This window comes from Sinocyclocheilus grahami, unplaced genomic scaffold (assembly GCF_001515645.1).
Source record: "Sinocyclocheilus grahami isolate Dianchi unplaced genomic scaffold, SAMN03320097.WGS_v1.1 scaffold57.1, whole genome shotgun sequence".
NCBI lineage: Eukaryota > Metazoa > Chordata > Actinopteri > Cypriniformes > Cyprinidae > Sinocyclocheilus > Sinocyclocheilus grahami.
In genome coordinates, this window is record NW_015505236.1 from 1,816,343 (window position 1) to 1,835,413 (window position 19,071).

Here is a 19,071-nt window from a genome sequence, read left to right on the forward strand (position 1 = left end):
GACAAAAGCTTGGATTTGGTTTAGATATATTTTTTTTAATCCTAATACTTCTTTGTAAACTGAAGTAACAAAACCATGGTTAATTTGTGGTTAACAAGAACCATGATTTTTGTTTTTTTGGTTTATTCGTAGTAAAACCATGGCTAATTTTCGTAAGGGAACATGAAATCTCAGAAAGAATATTAGATGCGTTGTTGGGGCTTCATTTTTTTTTCTTTTTCTTTTCTCGGCGCCGGATTGCTGATGTCTTTTCACGGGTAGTTGTCCATCAATTATGATCATTTGCATTCAGCCGCAAACATGAGGTGCGAGCGATCGCGGATGCGGGAATATGGTGCATTTTTTTATAATGATATATCTACATAATATCTACATATATATATGTGTGTGTGTGTGTGTGTGTGTTCATGTTTATATTTGTATTTATGCATATGTTAATTTTATTATTAATATAGAACAGAAGGTTTTTAAAGTTTTTTTTTTTGAGCAACTGGGTTGGTGCCCCCCTGGGATATGGTGCCCTACGCAAACTGCGTACTCTGCGTATAAGGAGCGGCGGTACTGTGTACAGAACGGATGAAAACCAGGTTGATGGGAAGGAAAGCTATCCGAAACTCCTGTAGCCTATCTGCAGTCAACGGCCAACTGATGCAGAGGAGGCTAGATTCACCTGCCCAGTTAAATGAACACAGTCTGGCTTCTGTGTGTTTGAGTTAGTGATGGACGCTAAAAAAGCTTCCATTAAACGAGGCATTCAGTAAACGAGGCTTCGTTACATCACAACTGTTTCGAAATTTCAATGGTTCGACGCTGGAGGGCGATCTGTGTGGACCCATGAATTACTAGTGTCTTTATGGTTTTCCAGGGGCAAGTTCAAGCTCAAACCGGTGTGCACCGTTTAGCTACAGTTTCCGGTTTGAATGACATGTTTCCTGGCAACGGTGTGCAACGGTGTGCAACGGGGTTTGAGATGCGTTTTCTCTTGTTTGGTGGGTTTGTCAAAAATGTCAGCCCAATCAGCAGCAACATGTATGTAAACCACATGGTATTAAAGAGACAGCTAGCACAATGTAATTAACATCCAAATAAATTCACAAGAGCAAGTATATTGTTTGTACATGTTTATTTACAATAAAGGCAAAATAACTGAAATAATAAAGAGCACAAGTATAGATCTGGAACTTCTTTAAGTCTGTCTAAATATAATTTAGTAATCGCAATGTCTTCTGGTCCATATCCTTTCCTTAGGAAGGTGTGCTAAATACTGATTAATGTAACATAAAAATACTATACATATTTATATATTTTGCTATTGTATTGTGGAGTGACACTTTCATAAACTTTTCTATACCCCTGATTATATAATGGTAAATATTACAATATCATAGCACAACAACAGTGATCAGCAATAATGATAAGCCTAATACTCACAATAAAAATAATAAGGTCATATAGATCATAGCACAGTCTCGGAGGTAAGAAGTGGATTATCCTTCACCTGAAATGTTTGTCTTTTCATCCTGAAATGCGAGGCAAATGTTGGATCACAATAATTAGGAACCACAGTTTCCACAAATCCCTTCATTTGATTGGGATGTTATCTTTTATTCTGGACAGCAAGGGCAATGACTGTACCATCGAACGTATTTTGCAGTATTAAACACGTATTTATACCGATTTCATCAGGCTCCGAAAATTCTTCAAAAAGAACACAAAGAATGGCCTTCTCAGCTGCCATAGTTGCAACTCTTGTGTCATCAGAACAGTGTGTTCAATGCACCATCGTTTCCATTTAAAAAACGTTTTGCACCGTTTTTGTCGGGGCTGAACACAGCCCAGATCTCGTATCAGTTTTATAAATTTGTAGACATTTTAATGAGACATTTGTCCAATTAAAATGAAGAGTAGTAGTTAAAAGTCTATTTTTGGCCTGTTTAGATAAGCCTAATAAAACAAACAAAACAAGCCCTGAACATTTATAAAATAACACATATAATACTAACACCTATTTATTGGTATTTGATGATTTGTTAATTGCACTCTATATTTCACTTTTAATAAAACAGTTGGAATGGGTTTGTGAAATCCGTTTTTATGCAGTTCAGTTTTTTTTTTGCAGTTATGACAGCAGGGATCACCAGCGTGTGGTGTTTCGAGCACTTCGAAACAGTGAATCATTTTCTATTAATGGTGGGGTAAGCGATTTCTGGTAGCCAATGTTGACATTTGAAATCACCAAAACAAACACGCCCCTACCCCAAAAGTGTCTGGCCCCTATTTTGATAGCTCCGCCCCACGCAACCCAGGCAACGAAAACAACGTTTTCTGTGTGTTTTTTTCACAGAGTTTTCTGTGAAACAAAGCAAAACCAATGCTACACAGTGTCTACACTGGACGCCAGTGACGTGGCGCGACAAAATACTATGGAACTCATTATAATCAGTGATGCTGTCTACACCATAGATTTATATACATATCATGACGTATTGACACAAATTTCAAATGATTTTCAACGGTCGCTTTGCCGCGTCCAGTGTACTAGACAGACTTTAGCTATTGCGATGCAGACTCGGTGTTACTCACCTATCGAGAAGAAACAAAGCAACATCGGCATCCGATCGCAGGCCTTCCGCTCCTTGAGTTCTCTCCAGCGCTGGAAAGCTGATCCGATGTTTACACGGGTCCTACTTCTTGCCTTAAGCTTTCTTTTGTTCCGCAGACGGTTGACTCTTTTGTTTTTTATCCACCATCTCTATCTTTCTGTCGCTCGGCTCGCTAATGTCCGTCCTGTGCACTGAACGCTCTCTCGTGAGTAGACATGCCCCTTACTGCTGATTGGCTACAAGTTTGTTTTGCTAGTCGGCCCGAATCAGTTTTCTAAAGCGTTTTTGAAAAATCGCTTACCCCACCTTTAATCAAATAAGGTATTCATAAAAAGAGTAATCTAACATCATAAATTTATATTTTAAAAAGGCAATCTATTAAATTCTAGTCAATAGCCAATAATTTTAATAAATAAATAAAAAACTAATAAGAAAACAAAAAGATTGACATAAGAAGCTACTAAATTCGATTATATGGAAAGGGACAACATTATATATATATATATATATATACAGGTGAAGCTGTAGGGACTTTTATTCTGAATTATCCTTTACGATCCTTGTGTAGGTCACAGTCGTCAGCTTCATGCTTTGGTTTCACGTTGCTGCCTGCTGTCTGTGACATCTCGTGTCAGAGTATTTATTTGCTCTTAAATAATTGAGTTAACCTTGATTATACTTAATACTTGTGTTTTCATATTCTTACTGAAACATGAACGATGATTTGTCAAGTTAACTGTAACGCCTGATCCGGCTTTCTAACCTTGACTAAATGCTCCAGTACTCTTAAATGAATAGGAATATATAGCGTTCTAAGTATATGATGTTACGGAATATTTGTAGGTATAACAGACAGTTTGGTCAGGGCATTTGGCCATTTTCTTTTCCTCAAGGGCAGCATGTGCCTAGTTTATCAACACGCCTACAAAAGGCAAGCTATGCCAGTGCCACAAAAGGTAAGATCATTACAGAAGAGTAACGTTATAGAAGGACAAATCTAATGTATTGATGCTTGCTCTCTTGTTCTTTAAATCACATTTTGCAGAGAGAAAGAAGTTCTACGAAAATGTCTCGATATCTCAAGGTGAAGGTGAGCATCGTTCAGTGTTGCAACACACATCTTCAACTTCAAAAAGAAACATGTATTTATCAAAAGAAAAAGTTATGTCTGTTTGAAAATAGGTTTTGTGTGGTCTACAGGGGGTTTGTATGAAATAAACCTTGACAAACGAAAGCTGAAGACTCCAGGTGGAAAGCTGTTAACAGTGTCCAATGAAGCTCTTGCCATAGCTGTTGCAACAGAGTGGGACGTTCAGAAGGACACGCTGAAGTTTTACACCATGCACTTAGTAGGCCATTAGTTAGAGTTCTTACATTGTGTATATTAACTGTGTTATCACCCAGCAGCATTTTTAATGTTGGAAATAGATGCATCCAACATTATCTGCATACATGCATCAAGCGATGCCTACCATATCTCAAATCTTAACGGTTTAATTGCTCATCCAGCTCTAATCTGCTCAATGTGACTATAACTATATTATAAACATTAACATCCTGATTTTATGTAAAGCCTTATGTATAAAAACATGATTTGACTCAAATTGTACATATGCTAATATGACTTATTTCTGTCCATACAGACCACCCTTTGCAACACAGCACTTGATAACCCAACGCAAAGGACGAAGGACCAAATGATCTCAGCTGCTCTAAAGTTTTTGGAGACTGACACAATCTGGTATTTTGAGGTTCACTTGATGGCATTTAATTAATTAAACCAAGATTTATATAACATTATCTTGTAATGGCAGTAAAGGTGAATGGTATTACATTTCCTAAATACTTCTATTTATAGTGTGTTTTCATTAAATCAGATACCTTTGTTGTAGTTACAGAGTAGAAGAACCTCCAGGTCTTGTAGAACTTCAGAGAAATGAATGGGACCCTGTAATGAACTGGATAGAACAAAGGTAATTTTGGCTAGATTATTTAGACTTTTTAGCTAGATTATGTAATAGCCACAATATATAGCCATAAAAAATGAATGACGTATATGAACATCTTGTGATTTTTAGGTACAATGTAGTAATTGGCTCGTCCACCAGTATAATGGGCCCTCAAATCCCAGAGGAGACTAAGGAGACATTTCGTCAACACCTTAATTCCTATAATTTTTGGTCTCTGACAGGTAAAGATACTGTGGTGCTTTTGCATCTTATGTAAATTGACATTTTACATAAGATTTTGCATCTTATGTGAAGAGGCCTGTTTGAACAGTGCAGGTTTTTTGTTTCTGCAGGGCTTGAGTATGTGATCACTCAGCTGAAATCACTGGTCTTGTCCTTTGGGCTGATTGACAGACACCTAAGCGTGGAACAAGCGGTTCTTCTGTCCAGACTTGAGGAAGAATACCAGGTTTGGTAGCTTTTAGTTTGTTCCAGCTGATTAGTACTTACTGCTTTTTGCCCATATGAATAATTACTGTTCTTCATGTTCTGTTCTGTCTTAGATCCAGCAATGGGGAAATGTGGAATGGGTCCATGATTATGACCTGTACGAGCTGCGAGCACGAACAGCTGCTGGTGCAATGTTTGTGCATCTGTCTTCTGAAAGCACAGCTGTCAAGAGAAAAATTTTACAGGACTGATAAGGCCAAAAAGGCACCGTTTGAGACTGAAAAAATTAGATTTTTGTTATCTCTGTCCTGTTTTCCTTTTACAGTAAGCTGCAGTGACACCAGTTACCTAACCAGTAAAATGCTGTTGCTGTCTAGTTATGTTTTGAGCAATAATATAGATGTCTAAGGTCATGGTATGTATTATTAGTTTCAACAGCTGCCAAATGGAAAGACTGTACATACAAAATCCCAGTATTTTAATGTCAAAGATGTGAAACTGTTTAGCTAATATGTTGGAAACCAAAATACAGTATGTAATCATGTGCGCATGTCTGACTGAGGCATCTCATTTATTTTTACTAACCCAGTCTCATGTTTTTCCAAGCAGTTCTCTTAAGGTCAAAGTCACACATTAAAAAACATATATGTTTTTAAGTGCATAGTACGAAAGGGAAATCTGCTACATAACCATTAGTAATATATATAAAGCAAAGTCAGTGGAATCACTGCTGTCCCTTTAATTAGCTGGCATGTCATTTCAATAACTGACTGCAGGTTCGGCCAATAGCTTTGCTGCCCTCAATCACGCGACCAATGGGAGTCGTCCACGGGCAGGGCTTGAGTGTTTACTGTCTCATTGACTGTTAGTCGTTGAGTATGTTGACAAGATGGAGTTCTTGCTGGGAAACCCATATAGTACTCCGGTGGGACAGTGCATTGGTATGTTTTTTAAGAAATGAAATGATGCTTAAAAATTGTTTAGTAACAAGTTAACGCATAAAGCGATGCATTTAGCTAAGCCGCTGTGTAGAAACTCAACATATGGCTAGCCTTATCAGTTAGCTGGCTAACAGCTAACATAATGCTCATTCATGCTAGCTGATCCAACTTACAGTTACCTCTCAATATGTGCGTCTTAAAATAGAAATTTACTAAATGTATTCAATTACCGATTAAAGGGAGGCGAAGCGCTTTTAAGTAACGTTAAGCTGAAATGCTACTTTCACTTACCAGCTGGTATTAGCCTGCTAACATTAGCTAGTGGACACTGCGTTTATCTCTCACACCCAGTTTCATAACAAAAGCTTGAGGTAATGTGTGTAAATGATTCATACTATTGATCAACTCTTATAAATGGACTCTGTGTAAGGAAACTGACGGCTTGCTTTGGAAGATAACCAGCATGCAAGCACATACTGCGCAGTAGTTTGCAGTTCAGTGTAATGTCATCAGTGCCGATGTTATATCAGATTGTCTTATTAGTGAAAGGCAGTAATCGATTATCTTATCAGTTTGTTTTTTGATCTTTCCCAGAAAGGGCCACAGATGGCTCACTACAAAGTGAAGACTGGACCTTGAATATGGAAATATGTGACATAATCAATGAAACAGAAGATGGGTGAGACATGAAAGATGCATGATTTATAGCATTTAACAGGTTGAATAAAGTTACCTCTGTTTTGACATATTCCATCAACCTTAGGAAACCTACAAACATTGTGCAAATCCAGAAGATGCTGTCATTGTTATAGTTGCACATTTAATTTATGGCTGAATGATCATGTCATTCTGTGGCCATTCAAATCCATCGCAAGTCCAGGGTTACATAAATTGTATAGTCATCACAATGTGTTATTTATGGAACCTGGCAATGCTTGCTTGAGGAAGATGATTCATTCTCTTGACCTTGTCAACTTAACTTTATAATAGATTGCTTTTTTGCAGCATGGATGTGTTTAGTTATTTATCTGATTTATAGGCCTAAGGATGCTATAAGAGCTGTTAAGAAGAGGCTTAATGGGAATAAAAACTACAGGGAGGTGATGCTTACGCTGACGGTGAGAGGCGTGCAATGGGAACAATTCTCTTTGCAGTCTTACTTGCATCTAATAATTCATTTTATTAGATTGTCCTGTACATTTTGATTTTCCATAATGTGTTCAGGTTCTTGAGACATGTGTAAAGAACTGTGGGTACCGGTTCCATGCGCTCGTCACCACCCGGGACTTCATTGATGGCGTTTTAGTGAAAATCATATCTCCTAAAAATAACCCACCTGCCATAGTGCAGGACAAAGTACTAGCTTTGATACAGGTATGGACTGGATGTTTTGATTGTTCATTAAGGAAATATTGTTGTTTTGGGGTTTAAACGCAACATGAGGAAAGGACATTTATGACATGAGGCATTTCAAAAAGAAGGGCATGATAGAGAGGGTGAGGAGGTGCATCATGAGGCGGGTTACCTGATGCTCTGTAGTCACGGAGATCCGGCTATTTCGTTGGCACTGAAGCTGTGCTCATTACAACCTAGTGGATCAGGTTACTAGGTTTGGCTCAGATGACCAAGGGTGACTTCAATTTGCTTGGTCTTGCATCTAATGTGATGCTAGAAATTTCTCATTATGAAATTATTAACATGTCTAGAATGGCTTTGTCCAAAGAGAACTAGGCAAGTAAAGTCTGTGCTTTGCATTTTTGTTTGACATTCAAACAACATTATTTATAACAGTCACCTGATTGTAGTACCAACACTACCTTTTAAAAGTCAAAATGTGTCTTGAGCATCCAAGCAGTGTTTTAAAATGATACATTATGTAATAGCTGTTAAAAAAAAGAGCTTTGCCATCACAGGTAGAAATTACATTTTAAAATATATGAACATAGAAACAGTTAATTTATTTTGTAATAATATTTCTCAATATTAATGTTTTACTGTATTTTTGATTAAATAAATGCAGCTTTGGTGAGAGACGTCTTTCAAATTATCATAAAAAAATCTTGCAACTCAAACCCTAATGTTGGTCCAAGCCTCTACGAATTTCTTTATTCTGTTAAACACAAAGGAAGATATTTGTGACCCTGGACCACAAAACCAGTCTAAGGGTCAATTTTTCGAAATTGAGATTTATAAATCATATGAAAGCTGAGCTTTGCCATCACAGGTAGAAATTACATTTGAAAATATATGAACATAGAAACAGTTAATTTATTTTGTAATAATATTTCTCAATATTAATGTTTTACTGTATTTTTGATTAAATAAATGCAGCTTTGGTGAGAGACGTCTTTCAAATTATCATAAAAAAATCTTGCAACTCAAACCCTAATGTTGGTCGAAGTCTCTACGAATTTCTTTATTCTATTAAACACAAAGGAAGATATTTGTGACCCTGGACCACAAAACCAGTCTAAGGGTCAATTTTTCGAAATTGAGATTTATAAATCATATGAAAGCTAAATAAATAAGCTTTCTATTGATGTATGTATGGTTTGTTAGGATGGGCCAATATTTGGACAAGATACAACTGTTTGAAAATCTGAAGGTGCAAAAAAATCTAAATATTGAGAAAATCGCCTTTAAAGCTGTCTAAGTGAAGTCCTTGACAATGCATGTTACTAATCAAAAATTAAGTTTTAATATATTTACAGTAGGAAATTTATAAAATATCTTCATGGAACACAATCTTTATTTAATATCCTACTTAGGGATGTAATGGTATGAAAATTTCTTATCACGATTATAGTGACCAAAATTATCACGGTTATCAGTATTATCACGGTATTGTTAAAATGTGCTGGAGATGTTAAAAAAGTACCGACACACAAATCACTTCACCAAGTTTTATATTTAAAAATCATCAAACAACAAATAAAATGACTTTTTGTTTGCATAATCACTAAAACAATAACATTAGCAATGATGTTCGGATTTTAAATGACAACTTGACTGACAACAGTTTAATAGCATTTTGAAATATCTAATGTAAATGTTCAAATAAAGCTTTGAAAAAGTTTAATAAAAAGGTAAACCTGACATTTCAGCCTTTTAAATAAAGAAAAGATATAGGTCAAAATAATTGATTAATAAATGATTATATGTATTTTATCTGCTCCATCAATAATTCTAGATAACGTATCTGAATTGTTTAAATGTGTAGAATCCACATAAGCTTGTTTTTCATCAACCGGTCAAAATTTACAGCAGGGCATGCAAATTCTGTCCATTTTTGGCCAGACAGAAATTGCAGACAGGCTGAATGTAAATATAGGTCTCTGTAAATCCACTCGCTGACAGCAGGTGGCGCTTATGGAAAAGCAGAATTAGAGCTGTTTCCCGTAACCTCTGTGGACAAAGCAGCATTGCGATTAAGAACACTTCCTTTAGGTATTACATGGAGCGAAGATGAAAACAAAATGCCATCGAATCGTTTCTGAAGACAGTTAGAACCTTCAGAGGTACATTCATATAATTAATTAATTCATATATTCATTTGTATAATTCCCTTAGCACTCTTTTAAAACCTCCCAGCTTTTCCGCCCTGTTTTCACTCAAAACTAAACTACTCCGTGTGCTGTGCGCACACGAGACTGTTACTGAAAACTGTGCTTTATGCTGGACAGTATTTATCACGAGTTGTTCAAATCGCGGTAATCTAATACGGTTTTAATGATAATTAAAAGATGAAACGGTAATACTAACCGTGGGGAATTTTATTATGATTTATCGTCAAACCGGTAATCGTTACATCCCTAATCCTACTCTAATATCCAAATTTTTGGCTATTGCTGCTACAAATATACCCGTGCTACTTAAGACTGGTTTTGTGGTCCAGGGTCACATTTTAAAGAATGTGGGTAGCCTATGTGGGTTGTATTTTTTTCCCCATACTATGAAAGTCAGTAGCGACTATTTTTTTAATCCATATTATTCAAAGTAATATCTTTTGTGTTAAGAAATATGACAGATTTATAATTTTTGGGTGAACTATCCCAAAAATGTTTATAGTTTTAAATGTTGAAATAGAGAAGATCTAGTATACTGCAGTTATCAATTATATTAATAGCTATTCTAATGCATTTTAAATTACAAGATTTCAAAGCATACATGAAGTTTACATGTACTCTATAAATCAGGCATGGGCAGATGCCTTCAGAAGTAGTCCAGATTTGACTGGAGTAGTCCACGTCTACGAAGAAATGAAGAGGAAGGGTATAGAGTTTCCTCGATCTGACTTGGAGACCTTGTCCCCCATTCACACACCACAACGGGTAGGTGTTGACGTCAGATATGTTATAATTTGTTTATCACACAGGTTATGGCAGCTCCCATTAAAATATTATGCCCCTTATCATTTACTTAACTTTATCGCTTTACCTTCCCTCTTTATCTCTGCTCTTTCGTTCATTGTCTTGCTCTGTTGATAATAGCAGCAAAGTGCTCCAGAGTTGGACCAGCAGAAATATAACGCCCCAGTCCAGCCCAAGCCACAGCCTCACCCTGCCTCCGCTCCTCCTTTCTCTGCCCCTGTGACCCACACTTCCCCACAGATGCCCAATCTGCACATCTCTGGGCCCATCAACCCTTCCCCTGAACAGGTACTCCTTCCTTCATTCTTTTAAATGGGATAGATAACATTTGTTTTCATAGATTGCATAATGATTTACTAAAATATAATTGATTAGATTTGCAAGCTGCGCAGTGAGCTCGACATTGTGCGCGGGAACACTAAGGTGATGTCAGAGATGTTGACCGAGATGGTTCCTGGTCAAGAGGATCCATCCGATCATGAGCTTCTGCAGGTTTCTCATTCAGATTTTTTTGTTTACTTTGCTTGAAAGAGCTACTGAAGGCCACTAGAGGGAGTGTTGGTGCAGCATTATGTTGACCGTTTTTATTATTCAGTGTTACATGGTTTGCTTCCTTTGTTTAAAGGAGTTAAACAGAACGTGCAGGGCCATGCAGCAGAGGATAGTTGAGCTCATCTCACGTGTGTCCAATGAGGAAGTCACAGAGGAGCTCCTGCATGTCAACGATGACCTCAACAACATCTTTCTACGATATGAGAGGTGTGATCAAGAACAGTGAATTTACCTTTTCTTTAAAGAGATATTCATCAAAAAAATGAAAATTCTTTCACATTTTCTTACCCTTATGTTAATCTTTGAAACACAATTTAAGATAATTTTTAATGAAACCTGAGAGGTTTCTGACCTTCCATTGGAAACCTTACAAGAAGTCCTGAAAGGTTATTAGTGGTCGACCGATATTGGTTTTTTTGACAGCCGATATACCGATATCTTGGAAACCAGGGTGGTTGATATAAAGCCGATATAATTTTATTTATTTTAATTAATATTTAAGAAAATTTAAATAATTTGAAAATGGATTTTAAAATAAATGTGTAAAATAAACATACATATACTTTAGATGACAAAGTATTTTCCACAAATAAATTAATTTTTAATAAAAAAATAATTAAAAAGGAAGTAAACACTGTAACCAACAGGGCACTTGGTATTCTGGGAATTTTGTGTGCACTGGGAATCATATTCACTCATTTTATATACAGCACACAGTGGAAATGACATGAATATGGCACTGGGCAAATGCATAAAGCGCAGCATAATTTAAAATCCCGAGTTTAAAGTTTGTCGATCGCGCATCTCGAGTAAAGCGGAAATCTCCTCCTGTCCGCATTCAATTCACACGGACCGACCGTCACGCAGAGAACACGCGATCATGCAGGATACACATGCACACTTCACAAGATCTCACAACTGGATCCGACTAAGTTTGCAAGGTTTGTGAAATTGAATGTTCATTAGTCATTCAAAGATTTGTTTAAATGATATAAAACGAGAAAGTATTATAATGTTTGCCTTTCTATTACTAATAATGTAAAAGCAATCATTATAATACTTTTTGTATTGGCATTTTAATTCCTTTGTTTAAACATTCTATTATCCCAATGTGAGCACTGAGTGTGCTCAGCAAGCGGCAACCTCCCGCTCTCTCTCGTGAAGCCAACAAGGAAGTGACTTAAACTGTAATTCGTCAACTGGCCGGTAGAGGCTGGCTGCAAAAGGGAGTCAATCCCATAGACACCCCATGTTAAAATGGCCAACTTTACAGCAGAAAAAAAGGCCACTTGAGTGACAGGTGGATTGCCGCTACTGTCACCACCATCAAGCTAGGTGGGCGTGGTTTCAACAACCAGCTCTTGCCTCTTTGCCCATCTTCGATTATCCGGGAGTGACGTGCTGTGACGCACTGCCAAGATGGCGACGGCCGCCTCCGCCCACTTTTGAGCTTCAGAAACTCTCTTCGGATCCCTACGGGTGACGTCACGGACACTACGTCCATGTTTTTATACAGTCTATGGTGCTCAGGCGCTGCCGTTCTCAGTGCCATCAAAATAAATGTCCCGTCTCGAACGCATCAGCCAAACAGGAAAACTTAATCGGCCGATGCTGGTAGGGGTGGGTGATATGACCAAAATCTTATATCAAAATATAAATTTTTTTTTTGGTACCCCTTAAGGTCGTAATCCCGGTACCGGTATAGGAATTGCGTCATCGTGTTTTTTAAAAAAAATATTACAAGTGTTGGAGCATCTATAGTATCTTTTGAAAGCATATAATCTAAACTTTCGGAATACATGCATTAATTTAGCATTTATGTTACATAAAGTAAGGTAAGATAAGGTCTGAATTCGCCCCCCCCTCCCCCCCCAATGAAGATCGACGTAATAATATTCATATCACACAAACTTACCACACATAGATGAGTCATATATCAAATGAAAGCTCTCATTCCCTAAAATGTGATTATGTAGTTTATTTAATTGATCTAACGCATTACAGAGAATAATGATCAAAAGCATCACAACGATGGAAATTACTTCTGTAAACAAACAAACGTTTACGTCACATTCCTGCTCCGATTACTACTTCCGTGTGCTAAAGGTGGTCACAAACTTTATATTAGCTCTTAGATTAGTTTATCTTTAAAATGAGACTATGCTCACTTTTCTGTGAGCTTGCCTGGCTACATGGCATCCTAATATGTCTCAGATGCGCCGATCAATACGTGCGATGGAGTTGAATGGCGCTGTTTCTACTAATTTTGCCTTAACACATTTGTATTGACGGGCGATTACGTTATTTATTTAAATTTTTTATTTAATCAGGGACAATGCACATTAATAATACATAAATATGTAAAATGCGCCAGATTTAGCCAACACTTGTTAATTTTCATCCGTAGTCCCTTTTGGCAGGTTGATGTTTAGGACAGGGAGAAAATATAAACAAAGAATATTAATACACCAAATTAAGAACAAGGAGAAAATAGTAAAGCAGAAGAAAAAATAAACTAAGACAATGGAAACATAGTCACAATTTTGATGGGTCAATAACCATATTTTCCTGTTAACTGTTTTAATTCTTTCAACTCTACTGGGAGTCTATTCCACTCATGTGTTCCTCTAAAAGCAAAAGATAATTGACCAAAGGTAGTTTTTCTTAATGGCACGTTACAATCACCTCTAATACAGACGTGTACACCGTCCTGTTATCTGATCGATGTAATCCTTAAAAACATGTGGAGCAAAACCATTTAAGATTTTAAAAATAAGTACCAAATCAGCAAATTGATTCAAATGTTCCCAACTTAAAATAGAAAACTTAGTTAATATGCTACAATGGTGAAAACTGTTTGGTTTTTTATCCAAGACCTTAAGAGTTTGTTTATAAATAATTTCAACTGGTTTAAGAAAAGACCTACATGTTTGAGTCCAGGTAGTCATGCAATATGTAATATGAGGAATAATAATTGAATTCATGAATAAAACTGCTGCATCATTGGTCAAAATTTTTTGATAAATCTGAAATTCGCCTGTTCGTGGACAAATACATCTGCTTTCACATCATAAGCTGGCCTTTTAGTAAAAAACATACAAACAGTTTTTCTGACATTAAGATTAAGACATTAAGCCATTGTGCAACTTGATTCATAGTTTCAGTAAATTTTTGTGCAGCCTGTTGTAGCTGACTTTTTGCATGTACATAAAACACAACATCATCTGCATACATTTGACAAATTACATCTGGAGGACATACATTTGGTAAATCCTTTACATACATACTAAACAATAATGGGCCCAAAATAGAACCTTGTGGAACGCCAATATTATAATCCAAGTAATCTGATGTCGCATTTATAACCTGTAACCTTGTGTTCTATTTTCTAAATAAGATTTAAACCACATAACAGCTTCAGTTGAAAAATTACAATTTAATAACCGAGAAAGTAAAATCTCATGATTTACAGTTTCAAAAGCTTTCTTAAAATCCAGGAATACAGCACCAACTATACAATTACTCCAAATTTCCCATTTTTTTGACAGTCACTTTAAATGTGTATATTTCCTAAAAGCTAACTGAAGTAATTAAGAGTTTAGCTATCTATAGATTGATAGATAGATATAGATAGAATTAACACATGTATTAAGTATAGATTATATACATATATATATTATGATTATTATTATTTTTTTTTTTCTTATTAAAGTTACAAAAGTGATGTAGTCAAGAGCAGTGAGAGATTTTCTCTCACTATTGTTTGATTAATATGATTGGCAGACAGGACAAATATTGGACAGGTTCTCCTTTAAGACCAAAGTCCGGATCCAATATGGATAAGACGGGGATTCTGACACATATAAGTGTGTTTATGTAATCGTTCAAAGCCAATAAAACAGCAAAAAAAAAGTGCACTCCTCACACAGAAACGGAGACGGCGCACGCATATAGCTCTGTTGTTTGTGTTTCGATGGCTTAAAATCGGTTGTTTTAAAACTGCAGTGCTTAAGACGCATGACCATGCTACAGATGTAATCCCTCGTTTAGGAACAAGCTCCTCGTTTTGTCCTGGCTGGTCGTTCTCCACTTGGTTCTGTCTCCCCTTCACGCCCCGTAGTGGTGTGTAAAGACTGCAGTCATCCAAATGATGAAAAAGTATTACTGTAAACAATGTATTTTGCAACACCACGAAATAAACGATAGAGCATAATATGAAAAGAAAGACTTTTTATTTCGTCCATCCGATATACTGTATATCGTCATATCGCACAGCCCTATATGCCGATATTGAAAAAATGCCAAATATCAGCCATGGCGATATATCGGTCGACCACTAAAGGTTATGAAGGCATTTTAAACGGAATCCATATGAATAGTGCAGTTTAATCCAAGTCTTGTGTGAAAAGTTTTCATTTAGGCTTTTGTTAACATCTAAACAATGATCAACACACGTACGTAGTGCACATTACATATGGTAATCGGAAGCTCACGAGAACCAATGAGATTTTTTCTAGCACATGTCGCACACAGTGGCGTAGCGGATGGGCATGCAGGGCACACACTGTGGGGGGGCCCCGCGATAACCTCCCCATGCTGAGTTGCGTTGTATCACATATCGACAATAGCCAGAGATATTGTCAAAAGCATCAAATATTGACAATATTAAGAGGATTTAGCATTTACAATTAATGTAGGCTGTTATGTTCTTCTTATTAGGCCTATTATTATTATTATTAGGTTACTTTTATTATTAAATGTCAAATAATTTGCCCCGCAATAATTTCATAGCACATCACTGCATGACATGCTGTAAGGATAATAAAAGATTAGGCTATTAACTTACTCCTCATTGAAAATGTTTTTAAAACAGGTCTATTAATTGTTACAATGAATTATAGGCCTATTATTAAAATTATTAACGCTGCAGTCATCAGTGAAAATTAAGAGCAGCTTTATTTCATGCACCGATTTTAAAAACAACCTGTTTAAAGCGGCATACGTTTCTTCTCATGTTTTTCACTATACAGACCACAAGAGAAATATTAAGGGAAATTTAAGATGGTTATATACCGTTATCAGCATATGAAGTAGATTTGTTTCTCGTCGTCTCTGAGAGAATATATGCCATTAATGCAGTGTTAGAAAGCTCAGTCAGTTTTTTGCTTTCACTTTCTGTATAGTGAATTGACGGAGGTCAGGACATTCACCGGCATAACTCTTGCGCAAAGTTTGCATGTTGATTGTGTAATATCCATTGGTTCGCCTTAATGCTTTTTAAAACACAAATATTTCCAATATTGCATCTAAATGGGTTTGGGACGTCATGAGGGTGAGTAAATGATGACAGAATTTTCATTTTGAGGTGAACTATCCCTTTAATGCTTAATAAAAAAAAAGCTGTTTTAAGTGAGAGTAAGGTTTTAATAAGTTGTATTTATTCTGATTTCTTATTTTTCATGCTTTTAATTTTTTTAGATATGAAAGATTCCGATCTGGCCGAACTGCTCAAGGCGTAAACAATGGGGTGGGTTGTGTCTTCTTTAAGAGAGATGTTCTATTATCTGTGTTAGAATCATTTCATCATCAAGGTGTGTGTTTTATTTTTCCCCAAACACATGTAAGGTAATTGTTCATGCCAACAGCACATCTCGGAGTCACTATATAATTTCCTCTTCCTCTCATTGCTTGCTTTTTGCTCTAAAATATGCTCTGAGAATGTGTGGTACGTTTGCTTTGAGATGCAAGCTTCATTGTGTGGTTATCAACTGATGTGATTGCATGTTGGTGTTATTTATTGTGTGGTTTGGTCGGTTTTGTGATTTGTTTTTCCTATTTTTATTTTTTGGTATTGCTAGCTGAGGGAGGCAAGTATGAAAGTCATCTAATCTAATTTTTTACTTTGACATGCAAATGCTAAAAAATGTCATGTCAGTATTGGCTGGTACATCTGGCTGGTACATCTTCCTGTGTTGCGTCCGGCATGTCTTGACAATGAACCTCCACTAGCATGTAGAATGCCTGTCCCACAGTCTGTGACTTTTGCCTTCACCCTTTCCATCTACTTGCACTAGTACTAGTTCCTGCACTGCTTCAAATAAAATAGGCTACATGGGGGTTTACAGTAGTAACAATGCATTTTATTTAATTGATATAAGATTTTTAACAGCACATACAGCGGGGAAAATATTTATTTGATCCCCTGCTGACTTTGTAAGTTTGCCCACTTACAAAGAAATGAAGCGTCTGTCATTTTTATGGTAGGTTTATTTTAACGGAAAGAGACAGAATATCAACCACAAAATCCAGAAAAAACACATTATATAAAGGTTAGAAATTAATTTGCATTTCAGTGAGTGAAATAAGTATTTGATCCCCTACCAACCAGCAAGAATTCTGGCTCCCACAGATTGGTTATGTGCCCATGTGGAACAGAGATTAGTCTTGTCACTTTAAGAAGTTACTCCTAATGTCAGCTCGTTAGGTGTATAAGACACCTGTCCGCACAATCTGTTTCTTCCATTCCAACCTCTCCCACCACCATGGCTAAGACCAAAGAGCTGTCAAAGGATGTCAGAGACAAGATTGTAGATCTGCACAAGGCTTGAATGGGCTACAAGATCATCAGCAAGAAGCTTGGTGAGAAGACAACTGTTGGTGCGATTATTCAGAAATGTAAGAAATACAAAATAACCATCAATCAGCCTTGGTCTGGAGCTCCGTGCAAAATCTTGCCTCATGGGGTAAGGATGATCATGAGAAAGGTGAGGGATCCGCCCCGAACTACACGGGATGAGCTTGTTAATGATCTTAAGGCAGCTGGGACCACAGTCACCAAGCAAACCATTGGTAACACATTACGCCACAATGGACTGAAACCCTGCAGCGCCCGCAAGGTACCCCTGCTCAAGAAGGCACATGTACAGGCCCATTTAAAGTTTGCCAAAGAACATCTAAATGATTCAGAGAAGGCTTGGGAGAAAGTGCTGTGGTCAGATGAGACCAAAATTTAGCTCTTTGGCATTAACTCGACTCGCCGTGTTTGGAGGGAGAGAAATGCTGACTATGATCCCAAGAACACCATCCCTACAGTCAAGCACGGAGGTGGAAACATTATGCTTTGGGGCTGTTTTTCTGCTAAGGGTACAGGACGACTTCACCGCATTGAGGGGCAAATAGACGGGGCCATGTACTGTAAAATCTTGGACGAGAACCTCCTTCCCTCAGCCAGAACACTGAAGATGGGTCATGGATGGGTCTTCCAGCATGACAGTGACCCGAAACATACCGCCAAGGCAACAAAGGAGTGGCTCACGAAGAAGCACATTAAGGTCATGGAGTGGCCTAGCCAGTCTTCAGACCTCAATCCTATAGAAAATCTGTGGAGGCAGCTGAAATTTTGAGTTGCCAAACGACAGCCAAGAAACCTTAAAGGGGTCATATGATCCGATTTCAATTTTTCCTTTCTCTTTGGAGTGTTACAAGCTCTTGGTGCATAAAGAAGATCTGTAAGGTTGCAAAGACTAAAGTCTCAAATCCAAAGAGATATTCTTTATAAAAGTTAAGAGTCAGCCACACCTACCGAAAACGGCTCATTCTAACACGCCCCCACATACATACATCACTATCTGGGAAGATTTGCATAATGCCGCCCAAATGTTCACGAAAAGAAAGAAGGCGTAACTTTTATTCTCGCTGTAGTATTGTTGTTGCCGCCGCCATGTCGTGAAGACGCTGTGTGTGTTGTAGTTTGTAGGACGATATCTGCTTCATCATGCCTGGAGCTGATCCGTGCTGGTTGCTGAGAAAATACAACAACTTTGCGCTGTGGATCACCGGATCGGCTTTCACCATGGACGAAGCGGAGTCCAGCCCGGGGTCGTCACATGTGGTTGCCGCAAGCCTCCTTCGTCGAATCGGCCGGCCGCGCCATTCTCAAACCTGTTAACTTGCGTACCCGTATTTTAATCTCTTTAACCTATGGTTGCGCCGGCGCCAATGAAGTGATGCAGTTAACGCGCTTCTAATTCAGTATTAATGTGCACCCAGAACAACCGCAGATGAGGCATCAAGTGCATGGCACTACGACCAACTTTACATTTTACAGAGTTTAATGTGGTCGCTCAGTTTTTCTAGATCAGTTTTAATCGTGTAATAGATTTGAACAAAGAAATCAATTGCTACCCAAAGGTAGTATTGGCCATGA

At 37.4% G+C, this 19,071-nt stretch overlaps 2 protein-coding genes and 1 long non-coding RNA gene across 6 annotated transcripts in view; 2 read left to right on the top strand and 1 right to left on the bottom strand.

The window, feature by feature from the left end:
- Positions 1–473: 473 nt before the first annotated feature.
- Positions 474–17,163, bottom strand: LOC107584124 (uncharacterized). The gene is made up of 3 exons (XR_001609108.1): positions 17,152–17,163; positions 14,232–14,238; positions 474–561 (listed from the first exon to the last, which is right to left on the bottom strand). It is a non-coding gene; the product is annotated as an uncharacterized lncRNA (long non-coding RNA).
- atpaf2 (ATP synthase mitochondrial F1 complex assembly factor 2) lies at positions 3,182–5,761 on the top strand. The gene is made up of 8 exons (XM_016270587.1): positions 3,182–3,559; positions 3,649–3,693; positions 3,804–3,952; positions 4,247–4,344; positions 4,496–4,576; positions 4,682–4,794; positions 4,906–5,021; positions 5,116–5,761. The coding sequence occupies exons 1-8, from the start codon at positions 3,424–3,426 to the stop codon at positions 5,251–5,253; spliced, it is 876 nt and encodes a 291-aa protein (XP_016126073.1). The 5' UTR covers positions 3,182–3,423; the 3' UTR covers positions 5,254–5,761.
- Positions 5,852–19,071, top strand: part of tom1l2b (target of myb1 like 2 membrane trafficking protein b) — a 21,896-nt gene continuing 8,676 nt past the window's right edge. For 2 of the 4 annotated variants that reach the window (XM_016270581.1, XM_016270584.1), the window contains exons 1-10: positions 5,852–5,943; positions 6,538–6,622; positions 6,983–7,061; positions 7,168–7,317; positions 10,140–10,274; positions 10,434–10,601; positions 10,689–10,805; positions 10,939–11,072; positions 16,344–16,392; positions 16,724–16,732. In XM_016270581.1, coding sequence (XP_016126067.1) covers positions 5,892–5,943; positions 6,538–6,622; positions 6,983–7,061; positions 7,168–7,317; positions 10,140–10,274; positions 10,434–10,601; positions 10,689–10,805; positions 10,939–11,072; positions 16,344–16,392; positions 16,724–16,732 — 978 coding nt within the window. In that variant the 5' untranslated portion in view covers positions 5,852–5,891. The remainder of the gene's footprint in view (positions 5,944–6,537; positions 6,623–6,982; positions 7,062–7,167; positions 7,318–10,139; positions 10,275–10,433; positions 10,602–10,688; positions 10,806–10,938; positions 11,073–16,343; positions 16,393–16,723; positions 16,733–19,071) is intronic. The other 2 variants (XM_016270582.1, XM_016270583.1) reach the window with 2 other exon arrangements.